Here is a 14663-nt window from a genome sequence, read left to right as displayed (position 1 = left end):
ATTGATACCAAATATGACAAAATTATGTTCACAGCCTTCAAAACTGTCTCACAACATATCCTGGGTTGGTGTAGGTCATTTAAGGTCACAAACTGAGAAAATTACCTAAAATATACAAATTTGGGGGTTTCCCAACACTTTGAGCAAAAAATTTATCTAATTACATCCCTCGGGACTTTTATACCAAATTACAAAGCTATCAGACAAGTAATTTTGAGAACAAGTTTTCTTGACCAAAAATGACAAAATTGTCTTAAAAATACAAATTTGTATATTTCAGGACAATTTCCACATATCTTACTATTGTCATCTCTGTACATCTGTGTACCAAATATAAAAGCTGTCTGTCTGGGGGCTTTAAAAGAAAATACTTTTTTAAGATTTTTGACCACAAATGACAAAATTGCCCAAAAATAGTATTTTTCCCAATTTTGTCATAATTTCAACAAATTATAAGTAACACCCTTGCAAACATCCAACCCAAATTTGAGAGCGATTGGGTTGGCAGTTTCAGAGAAGAATTGTTACTGAAAATGAGAAAATCACCAAAAATTCAGCAAAAATACAAAATTATAGATATCTTCACCATATTTGTAAAACTGTATAAGGTTTACCTAAGGTACTTGCACACAAATTTTCAAAGTAATCAAAATAGCGGTTCTCGAGATATTAATTCTTGACCATTTTCACATTTTGTAAGCTCATTTGCATAGTTTTGGCAATGCAGACTTCATTTGAACAAAATCCCATCTATAGCCCAGGATGCATCCGCACATTAAATACCAAGCTGAAATGTGCAGCGGTTTGCATGTTTTTGATGTTGATGGACATACTTTACGTACATACATACCGCTACACACATACATACAGACGCCATCGATTTCAGCTTATACAGGTATGATAACCTCACATTGGTATACCAAATGTGAGCTAAAAATTACACGTACTATAAAATATATCTGAACAAGGCGGGAAATATCAGTTGCAACACAGACAGATAAAAGAACTTCAACCAATACTATTTTCAAATATTTTACTGGAGGCTTAGCAACGAGTTGTCATAGCGATAAATAAGAGGTGTTTGAGGGAACTAAATTCAGTTTCAAAATGGAGAAAAACACACCAATTTCTACAAAAATGAATGGCAAGACTGCTTTAAATGGAAGTACTAGTTCTTCACTTGAAGCATTTTCAGACATAAAAATATTTGTACTTCATGAATTAGTCCAACTAAAACATGATTTGCAAAAAAAATTATGGAAAAACTGAGGATTTGGGTTAAGGGGGCACTGCACCCAACACAGGGCATTTCATTCAAAAATCACTTCTTTACAATTATTAATTCGATTTTAATTTATTTTTTCACCCAAACTTAAAATATTGGTTGGGTTCATCTCTTAGCTTGTCAAGCAGTTGTAAATTGCATGATAAAGAAGTATTAGTTTATGCAAATGTATGCAACTCACCCGATTTCCTGGCTTCTCTTTTCTCACAATTTCAAGATCCCCCCCTCCCCTCCACCAAACCAGGAACAAAATTCAAAGAGTCACAATAGTTGCTTTAAATTGATTATCCTTTGACCTCTGTTTGGATGTAAATCTTGACATGGTGTCAAACGTCATTGGGGTCAGAGTTCAACAGGTTATTGAGTCATTTACTTGTCTTCATTCAGAGTATGACCTTGTCAACAGCTTTTGCATGTGTCTCCAGCTCCATATGCTACAGCACATTAGGAGTAAGTTTAGATTTTTCATTTCATTTTATGTGATATTAAGTACTGTTCACTAATATTCTCCCGTACACATAAATATCTCACTAGACAACTTTAGTACTATGAAGTCAGATATCGCAAAGTGATTTTCTCTTTAAATGTAAATATAATCCAAAATATAATAATTGTTGGCAATTTTACATCATGTTTTGTTTTCAAGAATTCAGCAACTACATAAATAAACATAGTGTACAGCTGCAGCCATGCTGTTTGGAAGCACCAAGAAAATATGCAGTACGGTAAGTTAAATTCATCGGTATATTTCTCCTACACATGTAATAAGTAATAGACACACATCCTTCAGTGGATGCAATGACACTTGACATTAAGACATTACCACGAATTTTTAAAGCAAAGTCATGAAAGTGCATGCAAAAAGTAAAAACTACAGGGACTCTAATGTCTAACTCACAGACATCAGAATTTCCCAGAGCTATACTGTTGAAGACTAAGACAGCAGCTCCATCACGAGCCCATTTTTAGTACCAATCTGGAAGTGCATAATTCCTGAGATGTATGAATTGGACATGAAGTTTATACAGCCATCAGCATTCCTGCATGGTTATGCATAGCATTCCTTGATTGAAGTTGAATTCCTGGATTGAAGTTGCAAGTTGTCACTGATGTTTTTCAGTTCTGGTATCCTGTGAAGCAATGGGTCTACTCCCAAATAAAAATGGTGCGATGTGTCCTGCAGACTCAGTAGTATGCCCCAAAAAGATTACGTGATGGTAGTACAAGCAAACCCATGTGCACAAGCACATATGGAAGTATACACATATTTCTATGCGCTTTTCTGCAAGCATGTGGGTTTGTTTGTACCGAGATCCATTCAAATTCTGGGTTGAACCTATTACAATTAAAAGGCCTTTCACGCATATTCAACAAAAACTTTCAGTAATTATACAACTTAGTTCACACACCGTCCCTCCCCGGTGGGTGGAGGGACAGTGGTCACAGCACAGAATTAGAAGATAATCACTGGCTTGGTGATTATGAAAATACAAAGGGAAACTTATGATACTACGTGGAGCTGATCATTTTTGTACCAGCTTCAACAGATCGAGTATTGCCATGGCGATGATCTCCGGATGAGAATTTTGAATCCAGTGTCCTCCTTTGGCAAAGATGATACCTCGTCTTCTTTTGTCTTTGTGATCTGATGATGATAAGACCAGTCACAAAAAAATTATTCTTATTATTTCCCCTTTAGAACAACGTAACCAAACTATAAGGTGTGGTCCTCTAATGTAAAATCTTAAAACAAATAAGTCATCAAAAGGTGATATGTCCCCGCCTGTTCTCAGGTTTCTTGGTGGGATTCAAGATGGCAAACTAACAGAGAACTGTAAAGTATAGACAGTGAAGATGGGTTGTTTTGTTTATTTGAGCGAGAAAGTCTGGGACATCACCTTCTGTTATATACCATACTTGTAGTCAATGCTCATGTCACAATGAAATATCAATTTACAAAATTTCCTGTGCACCTTAAAATCACTGGGACCGTTCAGTTTTTACGGCCGGGGAGGGCCGGCAAAATCCAGGGGGGTGTCATCGTAATTTTGGAATCCGCAAACGGGGGGGGTCATCGCTTTTTCACTGGTAGGAAAGGGGGGGTCACCACATTTTCAAAAACATAATACCAACAATAAAGTTCACTTTATATCCATGGCCATGATCGACCCTCTTTACCGGCGGGCCGCCTTGGCGGCCCACTACAATAAATATACATTATGTATTACCCATGACCCTCTTAACGGCAGCAGACGCCTTTGGCGGCCCACTCCAATTAGGTTTACTTCATGCAATGGCCATGATCCGACCCTCTTTACCGGCGGGCCGCCTGCGGCGGCCCACTACAATAAATTGACTTTATGTAATACCCCACGGCAATCTTACTGTAAAATTCCCAATTGAAGCCGCGGCTTGTATTAGAAACATTTTTGAGGGACCCTGGGATCACGCACTGAATAATGGTAATGGCCGCGCGCCTTCAGCGGCCCTGTCCAGTAAAGTCTACTTTATGCAATAGCCATGATCGACCCTCTTTACCGGCGTGCCACCTTTGGTGGCCCACTAGAATAAAGTTGACTTTACGTAATGGCCCATGACCCTCTTAACCGGAGGGCTGCCTTTGGCGAACCACTCCAATAAAGTTTACTTTATACAATGTCCATGGACATGAGTTGTCTATGGAAATGAAGTTAAAAATTGCCTTACAGTCGTCCTAATTAACAAATGTTTCAATGTATGTGGCTGAGAAGTTTGTGCACTGGCATCTCTGCTACACGAATAAAGTGCGCCGCGTACCGGAGTTCAAATCCATACCATGCGGGTAAATTTGACATATGGGTTTTGGTTATTTTTCAGGGGGGGGGGGGTCATCAATTTTTTTTGTCTGACAAAGGGGGGTCATCTTTTTTTCACAAAAATGCAGGGGGGGTCTATATTTTTTTGAACACCGGCGACAAGATTTGCGCCCCCCCCCCCCCGCCCGGCGTAAAAACTGAACGCTCCCTTAAAATCACTGGGCCCTCTCTTCATCACAAAGCATAAGATTTCCTAGGGGGTCCTCCTTGTCTCCAAGAGCACCTTAGCCCCCTAGGATGATGGGGATTTGTAAAATTGTTCAGTATGGCCCCCATTCCCAAACTGAAACCAATGCAAATTAAACGTTATAAATTCTTCAGCATTTTGCCCAACTCATTTTCAGAATGTGGAAAAGTTTGAGTTGCACTGGGCCATATTGAGTATACAAGTGTATGTTGACTATGAGATAAATTTACCTTCTACCTATAAACTTACTTTCTATTTTCTCTACATTTGTACAGACTCCATCAGCGTTGATATACAGGACATCTTCTGTCCGGTCTATGTTGAAGAGTTTCATTTTCTCCTTGGCAATTTCAACTTCTACAACTTTATCTTCTTCACAGCCAATCACCAAGACTGGATACGGTGATTTAGCCATCAATTTAAGATTGTCTATGCTCTGTCGTACAAAGTAACAAAAATAGAATTTTTAGGAGATAGTAATCATTCTATTTTTACCAATCCACTCATGGTAATTTTTGTAACAATTTATCAAACTATGTATACAGTCAGATTAAACTCATGGTCAGATGATATATCAGTACAACTTCTAAGTTTTTTGTGATGCCAGAGCCTCACACATTTCGATAATTTATGTTTTTATTAGCTACAGAAAATAATTAATGGAACATGAACGGTAAACGCAACTAATTGCATTCGGCCTCAACACCCACCCCCCACCCTAACCCTAAACGAAAGTTTGGAAGTGCGAAAATCCAACCATCAGACTCATTCTGTATCAGCATACCTACAATCAGTAGTTGCAGTTCCAGCACATTTTTATACAAAAATTATCACTTTGTCTGAAATTTGTCATATTTGGACTTAATGCAGCAGTGAATCTAAGATTGCAAAATTGTAAAACTTTGCAAAAATGTTTACTCCCACACTGCTCATCAAACATGTGAGAGTTGTTGTGCAATGGGGGATGGCATCCGATGCAATTTCCTGATCAATTGATATTTCACACTCCTAGAGTACACAAAGGAAAGTCAAAGCGATGAGACATGCCTATATCTGCTGCTTCCCAAGGGTCAATGACACCAGGAGTATCAAAAATTTATTGACTTCAGTCACCAAACAATGCACTGACTGGTAGGAAACAGGAACAGTGGCCTCAGGGGCAGAGATGCAAACCACTTTCAATGTTTATTAACTTCAAATTTGAAGTTATACCCTTTCAACACCATGGTTTTGCCCAAACCCATTGTTATCAATGGTGAGTATGGATCTGTTTACGTGGCATTAGGGGTGAACTGGTTAAACGTAATTTTCAAAGAGTTGTACTGATTCAGTATGCTGTTTTCCTTTTTCATCCTAATTAAGCTGCCCCCTAAATATACATCTTTGACGTTCCTCTTACAACTTTCCATAACTTGCAAGCCAATATAAAAACACAGGTAACCAGTTACAGACACTACTATCACCTATAGAGCTTTGCTTACCTTCGCCCAGTTGACAGCTGCCATTTCATGTACTAAACCGATCATATAGCCTGGATCACTCACTCGGAAGCCACTCAGTTTTATTGCAATCGGCGGCAACAGTTTCCTCATTGCTTTTCCAATAATCCTATTACTCATAAGCCAGGAACCTGTGCCTATGAAATAGCGTCCATATCTTGCAGGACTTGAAAAAAATGCAACAGAAGATTAAAGCATTCCTACACACTATAGCATTCAAACACACTTTGAACATGTGTCTCATGCAATGTCGTGAATGAAAGCAATCATCAAATATTGTCACCAGCAATGCTGTATCATGTTGTTGAATTTTATGCAATTCAACTTCCAGCATTTGCATATAGTCATGCACCCACAGAGAAAAATTAATGATTGGGCATTGACACTTCATGTTCTATCCAAAACGACAAATGAAAGATTAAAAATTCAAAATTTACCCTAAAATGTTCACAAATCAGGCCTGAAAATACGTAAACCAATGATAATAAATCTTTACTGACAACTTGAAAGGTAGAAAAATTATAACAATGATTATCTGATGGGCATCAACAGCAATGGCTGGAATCATATGACAGTTGACATATGCCACACATGTGTTTTTGATTTATCAAATTTATATAATAAGTGAAAAAGCAATCTTCTTTGCATCTGAAGGATGCCTGATCATTCAATTCATTCAGCTATTCTCTCTGTCATACTACTACACTGTTTCATGACTTTTCTTTGATGCTACAAATTGTGATACAAATGTGACACAAATTGAACAAGTCATTGACTATGACATAGTCCCCACTTGTAATAGGGGAGTATTAGTCTTGAAATGTGGTCATTAAGAAGTATCACTGGAGTGTATATGTTGAGATCTATGGGCACATAGGTCTATGTCGTTGTTCCCAATTTGAAACACATGAGGCATGTCTAAGTTATGGTTCTAAATCGGGAAAAAAATCAGACCTCTAGCTGTATTGGCCAGCCAAGAAATACATATGCGCATAATAAATGAGGTACAAGATGTGACATCTTAAGGTCTAATATCCTATCAAAATTGGAGGGTATAGAACTTGTGGTTACTGAGTTATGCATATATATGTATAATCAAGGTCAAAGGTCATCGAGGTCAAGTGACATTTTGAAAAAAAAATTGTATTGCTAATTAATCCCTATATGCCAAAAATCAGACCTCTCTCTATTCGCTTGCCCAGAATTAGATATGTGCATAATTAATGAGGTAAAGCGTGTGTTGTCATAAGGTCACCCATCCTACTAAATATGAAGGACATACCACTTGTGGTTACTGATTATTGACAAAAACATATTTCAGGTCAAAGGTCATTGAGGTCACAGTGACATTTTGTAAAATTCTATCCTATAGTTATCCCTATATACTAAAAATCAGACATCAGCTCTATTGGCTTGCTCAGAATTAGATATGTGCATAATTAATGAGGTACAATATGTGGCGTCATAAGGTCTTCCATCCTACCAAATATGACTGGTGTACCACTTGTGGTTACTGAACGACAAATATGTATATTTCAGGTCAAAGGTCATTGAGGTCACGTGACATCTTGTAATTGTATTGCTCAGTTATCCCTATAGACCAAAATCAGACCTCTAGCTCTAGTGGCTCCTTCAAAATTATATATGCACATAATTAATGAGGTACAATACCGGTTTGTGGCGTCATAAGGTGTTCCATCATACCATTTATGAAGGGTGTAGCACTTGTGGTTACTGAGTTATGGACAAATATGTAACTTGAGGTCAAAGGTCACCGAGGTCACATGATATTTAGTCAAAAAAATTGTATTGCTAAGTTATCCCTATATACCAAAAATCAGACCTCTAGCTCTATTGGCTCGCTCAAAATTAGATATGTGCATAATTAATGAGGTACAATATGTGGCGTCATAAGGTGTCCATCATACCATATATGAAGGGTGTGGCATGTTGTTTCTGAGTTATGGACAAATATGTATATTTGAGGTCAAAGGTCACCGAGGTCAAGTTATATTTTGTCAAAATATCTGAGATATCTGCATGAACGGAGGGACATGACCCAATCTATAAGACCCCTGGACTTCATCCGTGGGGCTAAAAACTGTGTCACTGCATCCTTTTTGCAATATGAATACGATGAGAAACTAAATTTTTATTTTACTTGGCCTTATACATGAGATTCTGTGCAGAACTGACTTATACATGGGAGTCTATGGAGAAATGCCTTATACATGGGAGTCTATGGAGGTGTAAACTAAAAAGTCCTCTAACACGGCCAAATTTGATCGCATTGTGAAACAAATCGATGTGCATCTGTATGGGGTAAGGTACTATTTTGTGCAAAGTTTGAAAGAAATTGACCAGGACATGTCTGAGATATCTGCGTGAACGGACGCACGGACGCACGCACGCACGGACATGACCCAATCTATAAGTCCCCCAAGACTTCGTCCGTGGTGACTAATAAGAACTTCAAGTGATTGTATGATATTGTTGTAGAGCAGGCCTCTATTCCACATATGGCTTTGACTCAAACAGCAACAATGCATTAATTTCTTTCTGCTGCTGAAAATTACTTGAATCAAGTTTTAAGTCAACGATGCAGCTTTGGTTGAGAATAGTGCCATTCTAAAACAAAATCCACACATACATACATACATACATACATACAGACATACAGACCCCACCGACTCACCATATAAGCTCTTTTGGTATTTATATACAACCAAATATGAGCTAAAAAGTGAATGTTTTTGTAATCAACAAGTGTTAAAAATATAGAGATTTATTTGCAACGTACTTGTGACGGCTTATGTTGATCGCTGATAAAAATGCAACAGATTGCACAAGATCGGTGTCTGCACAAAACTGGCCAGTGGTGGCGCCAGATGCACTGTGTGAGACAAGAACAGATATTCTGGAAAGGAAAAGGTGGTGATTGGTTAGATTTGAAATGAAAGTTTGCATAGACAACTATGGCACAATACTTAAAGCCCAGTGTACGGTGTGATTACATAAAAGCGTATGATGAGCAGAAACACCTTTGAAAACTGACTGCTTACTCATTTGGTATACAGAAAGAATGCAGAAAACTGGGTCTGCACAAGGCTAACCACAGGGTAGCCAGGAAGAACAAACAAACAAACAAATAAACAAACAAATAAATAAATATAAAAATAGTGACAACATCACTGTTCGCTCCCATATAGTTATCAAAACAAGTCAACAATTGTATGAAACATGGACATACATATACAGACAGACTGACATACACAGACTGGCACAGAGTGATGACATTGACCCAAAGTGTGCCTTGGCCCATGGAGAGTGATAGAGATATAACAAACAGCTGAATGTAATGATAAAATAGCTAAGTATAGGCCTATACAGGCACTGAGAGTGAATATGTTACAGCAATTTGATTAGTTTCTTTCCTTTTCTACTTCTGTGATAATATTTAAGACAATCAATCTGCAAGGCAGTTTATGTATTGACAAATATGTTATCTTTTGCAAGCACACAGTAACTGTTCTTGATTTTTCATTTACAATATTTGACATAGACTGAAATACATGAGATGCAACCAATGTTTACACTTTGCCCATACACCAGATACATGGAGAAATTCAACATACAATCATCAACTCAGAAACCCTACAGGAAAAAGTAAACATTGTTTTCTTCCAGAACAGCTGGTACATCCACATCTGGAACAACTTACAAACCAATTACACAAGGATGATGACACAAGAGATAAAGTTAAACTGTGGTGAACTTGACTATTCCTTTCAAATCCTTACCTAACTTGACATCTTAAACTAAAATACACTGCATGGTTAATTGTGCACAAAAATACATCGGGGTGGACCATTTGATAAGGGATGGTGTCTGGAAGATCGATGAGGTACATTATCTTTTTTATCCGATCCATTGTACATTCTTTTTTCCCCACTCTCTCACCTTTTCTTTTTGTCAAACCTTCTCTGGCTGAATTTTTTTATTGGCATTTGTTTGGAATTTTTTCAAAATCCGCCAGAATTTTTTTATCGCATTTCAACACCAAATACAGTTACTATATCAAATGCTTACTAAATCACCACATTATATACTCTTAGTTCCAGTAGGTATAAAATTACCAAAAAAATCTTAAAAATACAAAATGAAAGATATCCCAGTAAACTGAAAGTTTCGCAAAGTTGTCCAAAAAAATTCAAAATTCCGGATTTCAACTTATTTTCAATATATCTTATTAACAAAAACCCTAAGGACCGGTTTACTAAATATCAAAGAAATCAGACTGGTAAATTTTGAGAAACAATTTTTTTGACCAAAAATGAGAAAAATTGCCCCCCAAAATACAAATTGCAGACTTCATCCTAATTTTAAATATATCTAATCAACATAAACCCTAGGAACCTGTACACTAGATATCAAAGCTACCAGATCAGAAGTTTTTGGAGAAAAATTTTTTGACCAAAAAGACAAAAAATGCCCCAAAAATAAAAAAAATTGCCAGTTTCAACATACCTTCAATACATTATATTAAGATTAATCTTAAATACCTGTATACCAAATACATGTATCAAAGCTATCAAATCAGCAGTTTTTGGATTAAAAAAATTTTTATCAAAAATTGGGAAATTGCCCCAAAATTACAAATATGACAATATCAATACAATTTGTACAAGCATGACTGAGGTCATTCTGAGGAACATGAATATTAAGTTTCATAGCATTCAGACGAGCGATTTCAGAGAACAAGATTTTTTTTTACTAAAAACGGAAAAAATACCCTAAAAATACAAACATGCAAATTTCATCCCAATATTTGCACACGTAATTTAGAATACCTAAAGAAATCTGCATACCAAGTTTCAACCAAATCTGACCAATGCTTACTGAGTTTTAGCCATTTGTAGGATTTTTCCTTTTTTCCCCCTCATTTGCATATTTTTGGCACTGACATGTTCATTTGAACAAATTCACATCTCCACCCCTAGGTGCACCTGTACACCAAATACTAGGACAGTAGGTGCTACGGTTTAGGAGTTTTTGATCCGGACGGACTAATAGACATACCGGTACATACATACTTACATACATACATACACACAGACGCCATTTTTCCACCTTATACGAATACCTCCCATTTGCATATATACATATGCATATATGGGAGCGTAATAAAAACTATGCAAACATACAAAGAGGCATACATATTCATAAATAACAAACAAACATACACACAAACAAAAACAAACAATATGAATAAATAAACATACAAACAGATAAACATCTATTCATATCTATATTCTATCTATATATATACATATATATATATACATATATAGATAGATAAATAGATAGAATATATATATAAATATGAATAGATGTTTATCTTTGTATGTTTATTTATTCATATTGATTGTTTGTTAATGTTTGTTGTTATTTATGTATTTGTATGCCTCTTTGTATGTTTGTATAGTTTTTGTTTATTTGTTTGTTTATTTATTTGTTTGTTTGTTCTTCCTGGCTACCCTGTGGGCTAACTACTATTCAACACTGCCTTAGAGGGTATGGATGTGTTCATTCATCATAAAGGCAACCCGAGACAAGCACTAATTACTCATGAATTTTATCCGCCATGCCCCTTTCAGGCCTGACTTTCTGGTAACTTACCAGAACTACCCCTATATATAGGGGTTAAGGCCTGAGAGGGTTAATTATTCATGGCCCCTTTATTTCAAGTATTACCAGTACAGTCAACTAAAACAATTTAACCTTTGACCTCACTGGTATTTATGCAAACACCAGGACAACCTTACCTAATCTGAATTCTCTTTCTAATGATACCACAAGTAATCAATCACAACAAATGAAAATTGGCCCAAAATCTGAATAACTCAGTTGAACTACAATTTCTTCACTGTGTAGTTGAAATCTGTGCTTGTAAGATTTGACATTAAAACATCATGATAAGGAAACGAAAAATAAAAAGTTTGTTTCTCATCCTCGCGCGCATCAATTCAGAACTGCAGCGTCAACCTTTTTACTACTCATTAGGAAAAAAAATGAAAAAACCCGCAAAAATATGTGACGATAGTGCATAACACAGTGCTGTTTAAAACAGAACTGTTAAACAAAATAACTGACACTATAACATTCCATTCAGAACTGTACACATAAGTCACTGTTAAATTAAGCTGTCAAAACTGTGCATTGAACACTAAAAGTCAAACCACAGAACTTTTTGCAATATGTCTAGGATGAGAAACAAACATTTCATTTTCTTGGCCTAAAGGATATTCACAAAATATCAGGATTTATGTCCTCACACATCACTTTTGATATGCTTTAATATTTCTCCCCCCCCCCCCCCATGTACCTAAAACATTGTCTCTGTCATAGGATGAACTTGGACACAATATTGACACATCTCAGACTTCCGAGAAAGTCAAATGGAATATTTTTATTATTACCTATCAACACCGATAGCTTCAAAGAGGTTCTTCAGAAATGCTGCTTTGTGTTCTACAGTAAAATTGTAGCTGTCTCCATCAATGACTTTGCAGTAGCCATACCCTTTTTTAATATAAAAAATAAATAAAACAAAGAACATGAAACAGTTATGTATGGTAGGTAGATGCTGTCTAAACATCATCGTTTGACCACTGATATGTTTGAATTCAAGAATGGACACTTACAAGTTCATTACGTTTACTTGGTCCTCCCTGTCAATATTGTTTCAGTGCAATCCCAAGGAAATGTTGGTGTAGGAATGAGGAAGCTGAAGGAGGACTGTGCAGTTTCTTCTTCTCACATTCCTGGCCCCTAGGAGTGTGGGATCGACAGTGTGGGAAAAATCGATCCCACACTCTCAGAAACCATCCAACACTCTGCAGCTCTTATTGGATGATAAACAGCCTTTCGTTCAACGCGCAAAATATCATCCAATGGCACGATGAGTAACACACAGACCGGAACTACAAAGTAAGCAGGTCAGAGTATGGGGGCAGACGACAGCATTTTCAAGATTTTAGATCATGTTGTACGTCATTGGTGACAGATTCACAAAAACCGGCTGAATTTTCAAATAACTGGTGAACATGGGCCACTTGGAAAATATAGCAATTTTTTTTGTTGGTCATCTCGTCTGTAGAAGAAGTTGAAGTATTGGCAGTGGAACTCGCCATGGAGTTTGCGTTACTGACATGGAATACTAGATGGCCACAAAGTATAAGATAGTTGCTGATACAGTTAAACATTCAATGTTTCCAGTGTGTATTTAAGGCATTTTGTGGTCATGTGAGAAAAAGAATCTCACACACCAAGGACCTGGGATCAGATTTCTCACACGAGTTGGGGATGCGGCTCGTGTGAGACAAAATATCCCCAACTCATGTGAGAAATCTGATCCCAGGTCCTTGGGGTTGTGAGATTCTATTATTCTGTCAGAAAAAAAACAAAAAAAAAGATCAAAATCAATATTGTTGAATTCTGTGTATCATTTTTAGAATCGTGAAGGCAGGCGTGAGGATAAAAAAGAAATTATCAAAACAGTTTGTGATACCGGTACCTTCGATAATTAGAAAGTGGCTCCTTAAAAACAATTTCAGATTATATCATGACAATAAATATTACCATGGAGGCAGCAGTGTATTAATACAACCACTATAGTAATTAAATTCTTTGTTTTGTGTCCACTCAAAATTTCGAAAGTTACTACTTCAAGTAGTTCAAAAGCATACATACATAGAAATTCGCACGCATAGTCACAAGTTAAACGTTTACTTGATTGTTTCCATATAATATGAGTTCGAGAATCAAAACAAAAACCTTTTTCACCTTAATGATTTATGCTACAATGAGAAATTCTGCAAGCATGTTTGCGTTTTAATTACATTAAATACAGAATTTATGAAGAAAAGATTTGTTGGCAGAAAAGCTAAGTGGCAAAGTCCAGTTCTGATATGCTATTTTTTTCATGAAAACCTAAACCGTATGCTCACAAGGACAACAGACGGTGAGAAGTTTAATTACATACCTGGAAAGTTAGGTGCAATTAAACGCACACCTGCTGAAAGCAAATAAGGGGATATAATTGCAAAGTCTTTGTGTGAAGCTGGTGCCCCATGCAGGCATACAATAACAGGTCCTTTAGGATCCCCGGCATCTGCATATGTTGCATTGAATGTTACTCCAAGACTTTTGAAGGTGACGTTTGCTGTTGGTAGCTCCGCTCTAGTTTTCTCTGTACACAATGGTCTTGAAATGAGGTGACCTCCTTTGACAATGATGGCAGAATGAGTTGGACACACACGAATTGCCGAAAACGTATTGTTGGCCAAAGTACAAATTCGTAAAACAACGAACGTTGATCTGGCAGACATTTTGCATTTGGCGTTTTTTACAGATAACACCACTTATTCGTCTGCTATATTTGCAGACGTCAAACTACTTAACTAGGTCGAGAGGAACAAATCGCACCGACAGCCTGAGGTGCCCGACTCGATTTGCTGACAGAGCTCGTGAAGATAAAAAGCTTTAAAAAGGCGGATGTAATGTTATGTTCATCGAAATACACAATCCATATCGCACAACTGAACAGTACCTTCGTCTCTCGATTACTGAAATTCGTGGTTTGCCGTGCTGTCGCTGGCTGTGCTAATTAACGGAACATATGACATTTTCAGACTACGTTTCGCATAATGAAATTTTCACCGTAAATGAGTTAAGAATTACAAAGATTTTTATATGAGCTAATCAATATTTATAAAATGTATTTTAATGACTGTTAAATTTATCTTTACGATGGCCTCAATAGATGCGAGGAAGTG

General features: G+C 36.8%; 1 protein-coding gene across 1 annotated transcript; it reads right to left on the bottom strand.

Annotated features, from left to right (window-relative positions):
- Positions 1–1026: 1026 nt before the first annotated feature.
- Positions 1027–14524, bottom strand: LOC139131334 (uncharacterized protein F35H12.5-like). The gene is made up of 6 exons (XM_070697353.1): positions 13871–14524; positions 12306–12408; positions 8627–8743; positions 5809–5992; positions 4577–4763; positions 1027–2930 (listed from the first exon to the last, which is right to left on the bottom strand). The coding sequence occupies exons 1-6, from the start codon at positions 14214–14216 to the stop codon at positions 2809–2811; spliced, it is 1059 nt and encodes a 352-aa protein (XP_070553454.1). The 5' UTR covers positions 14217–14524; the 3' UTR covers positions 1027–2808.
- Positions 14525–14663: the final 139 nt, after the last annotated feature.

This window comes from Ptychodera flava, chromosome 1, assembly GCF_041260155.1.
Source record: "Ptychodera flava strain L36383 chromosome 1, AS_Pfla_20210202, whole genome shotgun sequence".
Classification (NCBI taxonomy): Eukaryota; Metazoa; Hemichordata; class Enteropneusta; family Ptychoderidae; genus Ptychodera; species Ptychodera flava.
This window is presented reverse-complemented; position numbering and strand designations above follow the sequence as displayed.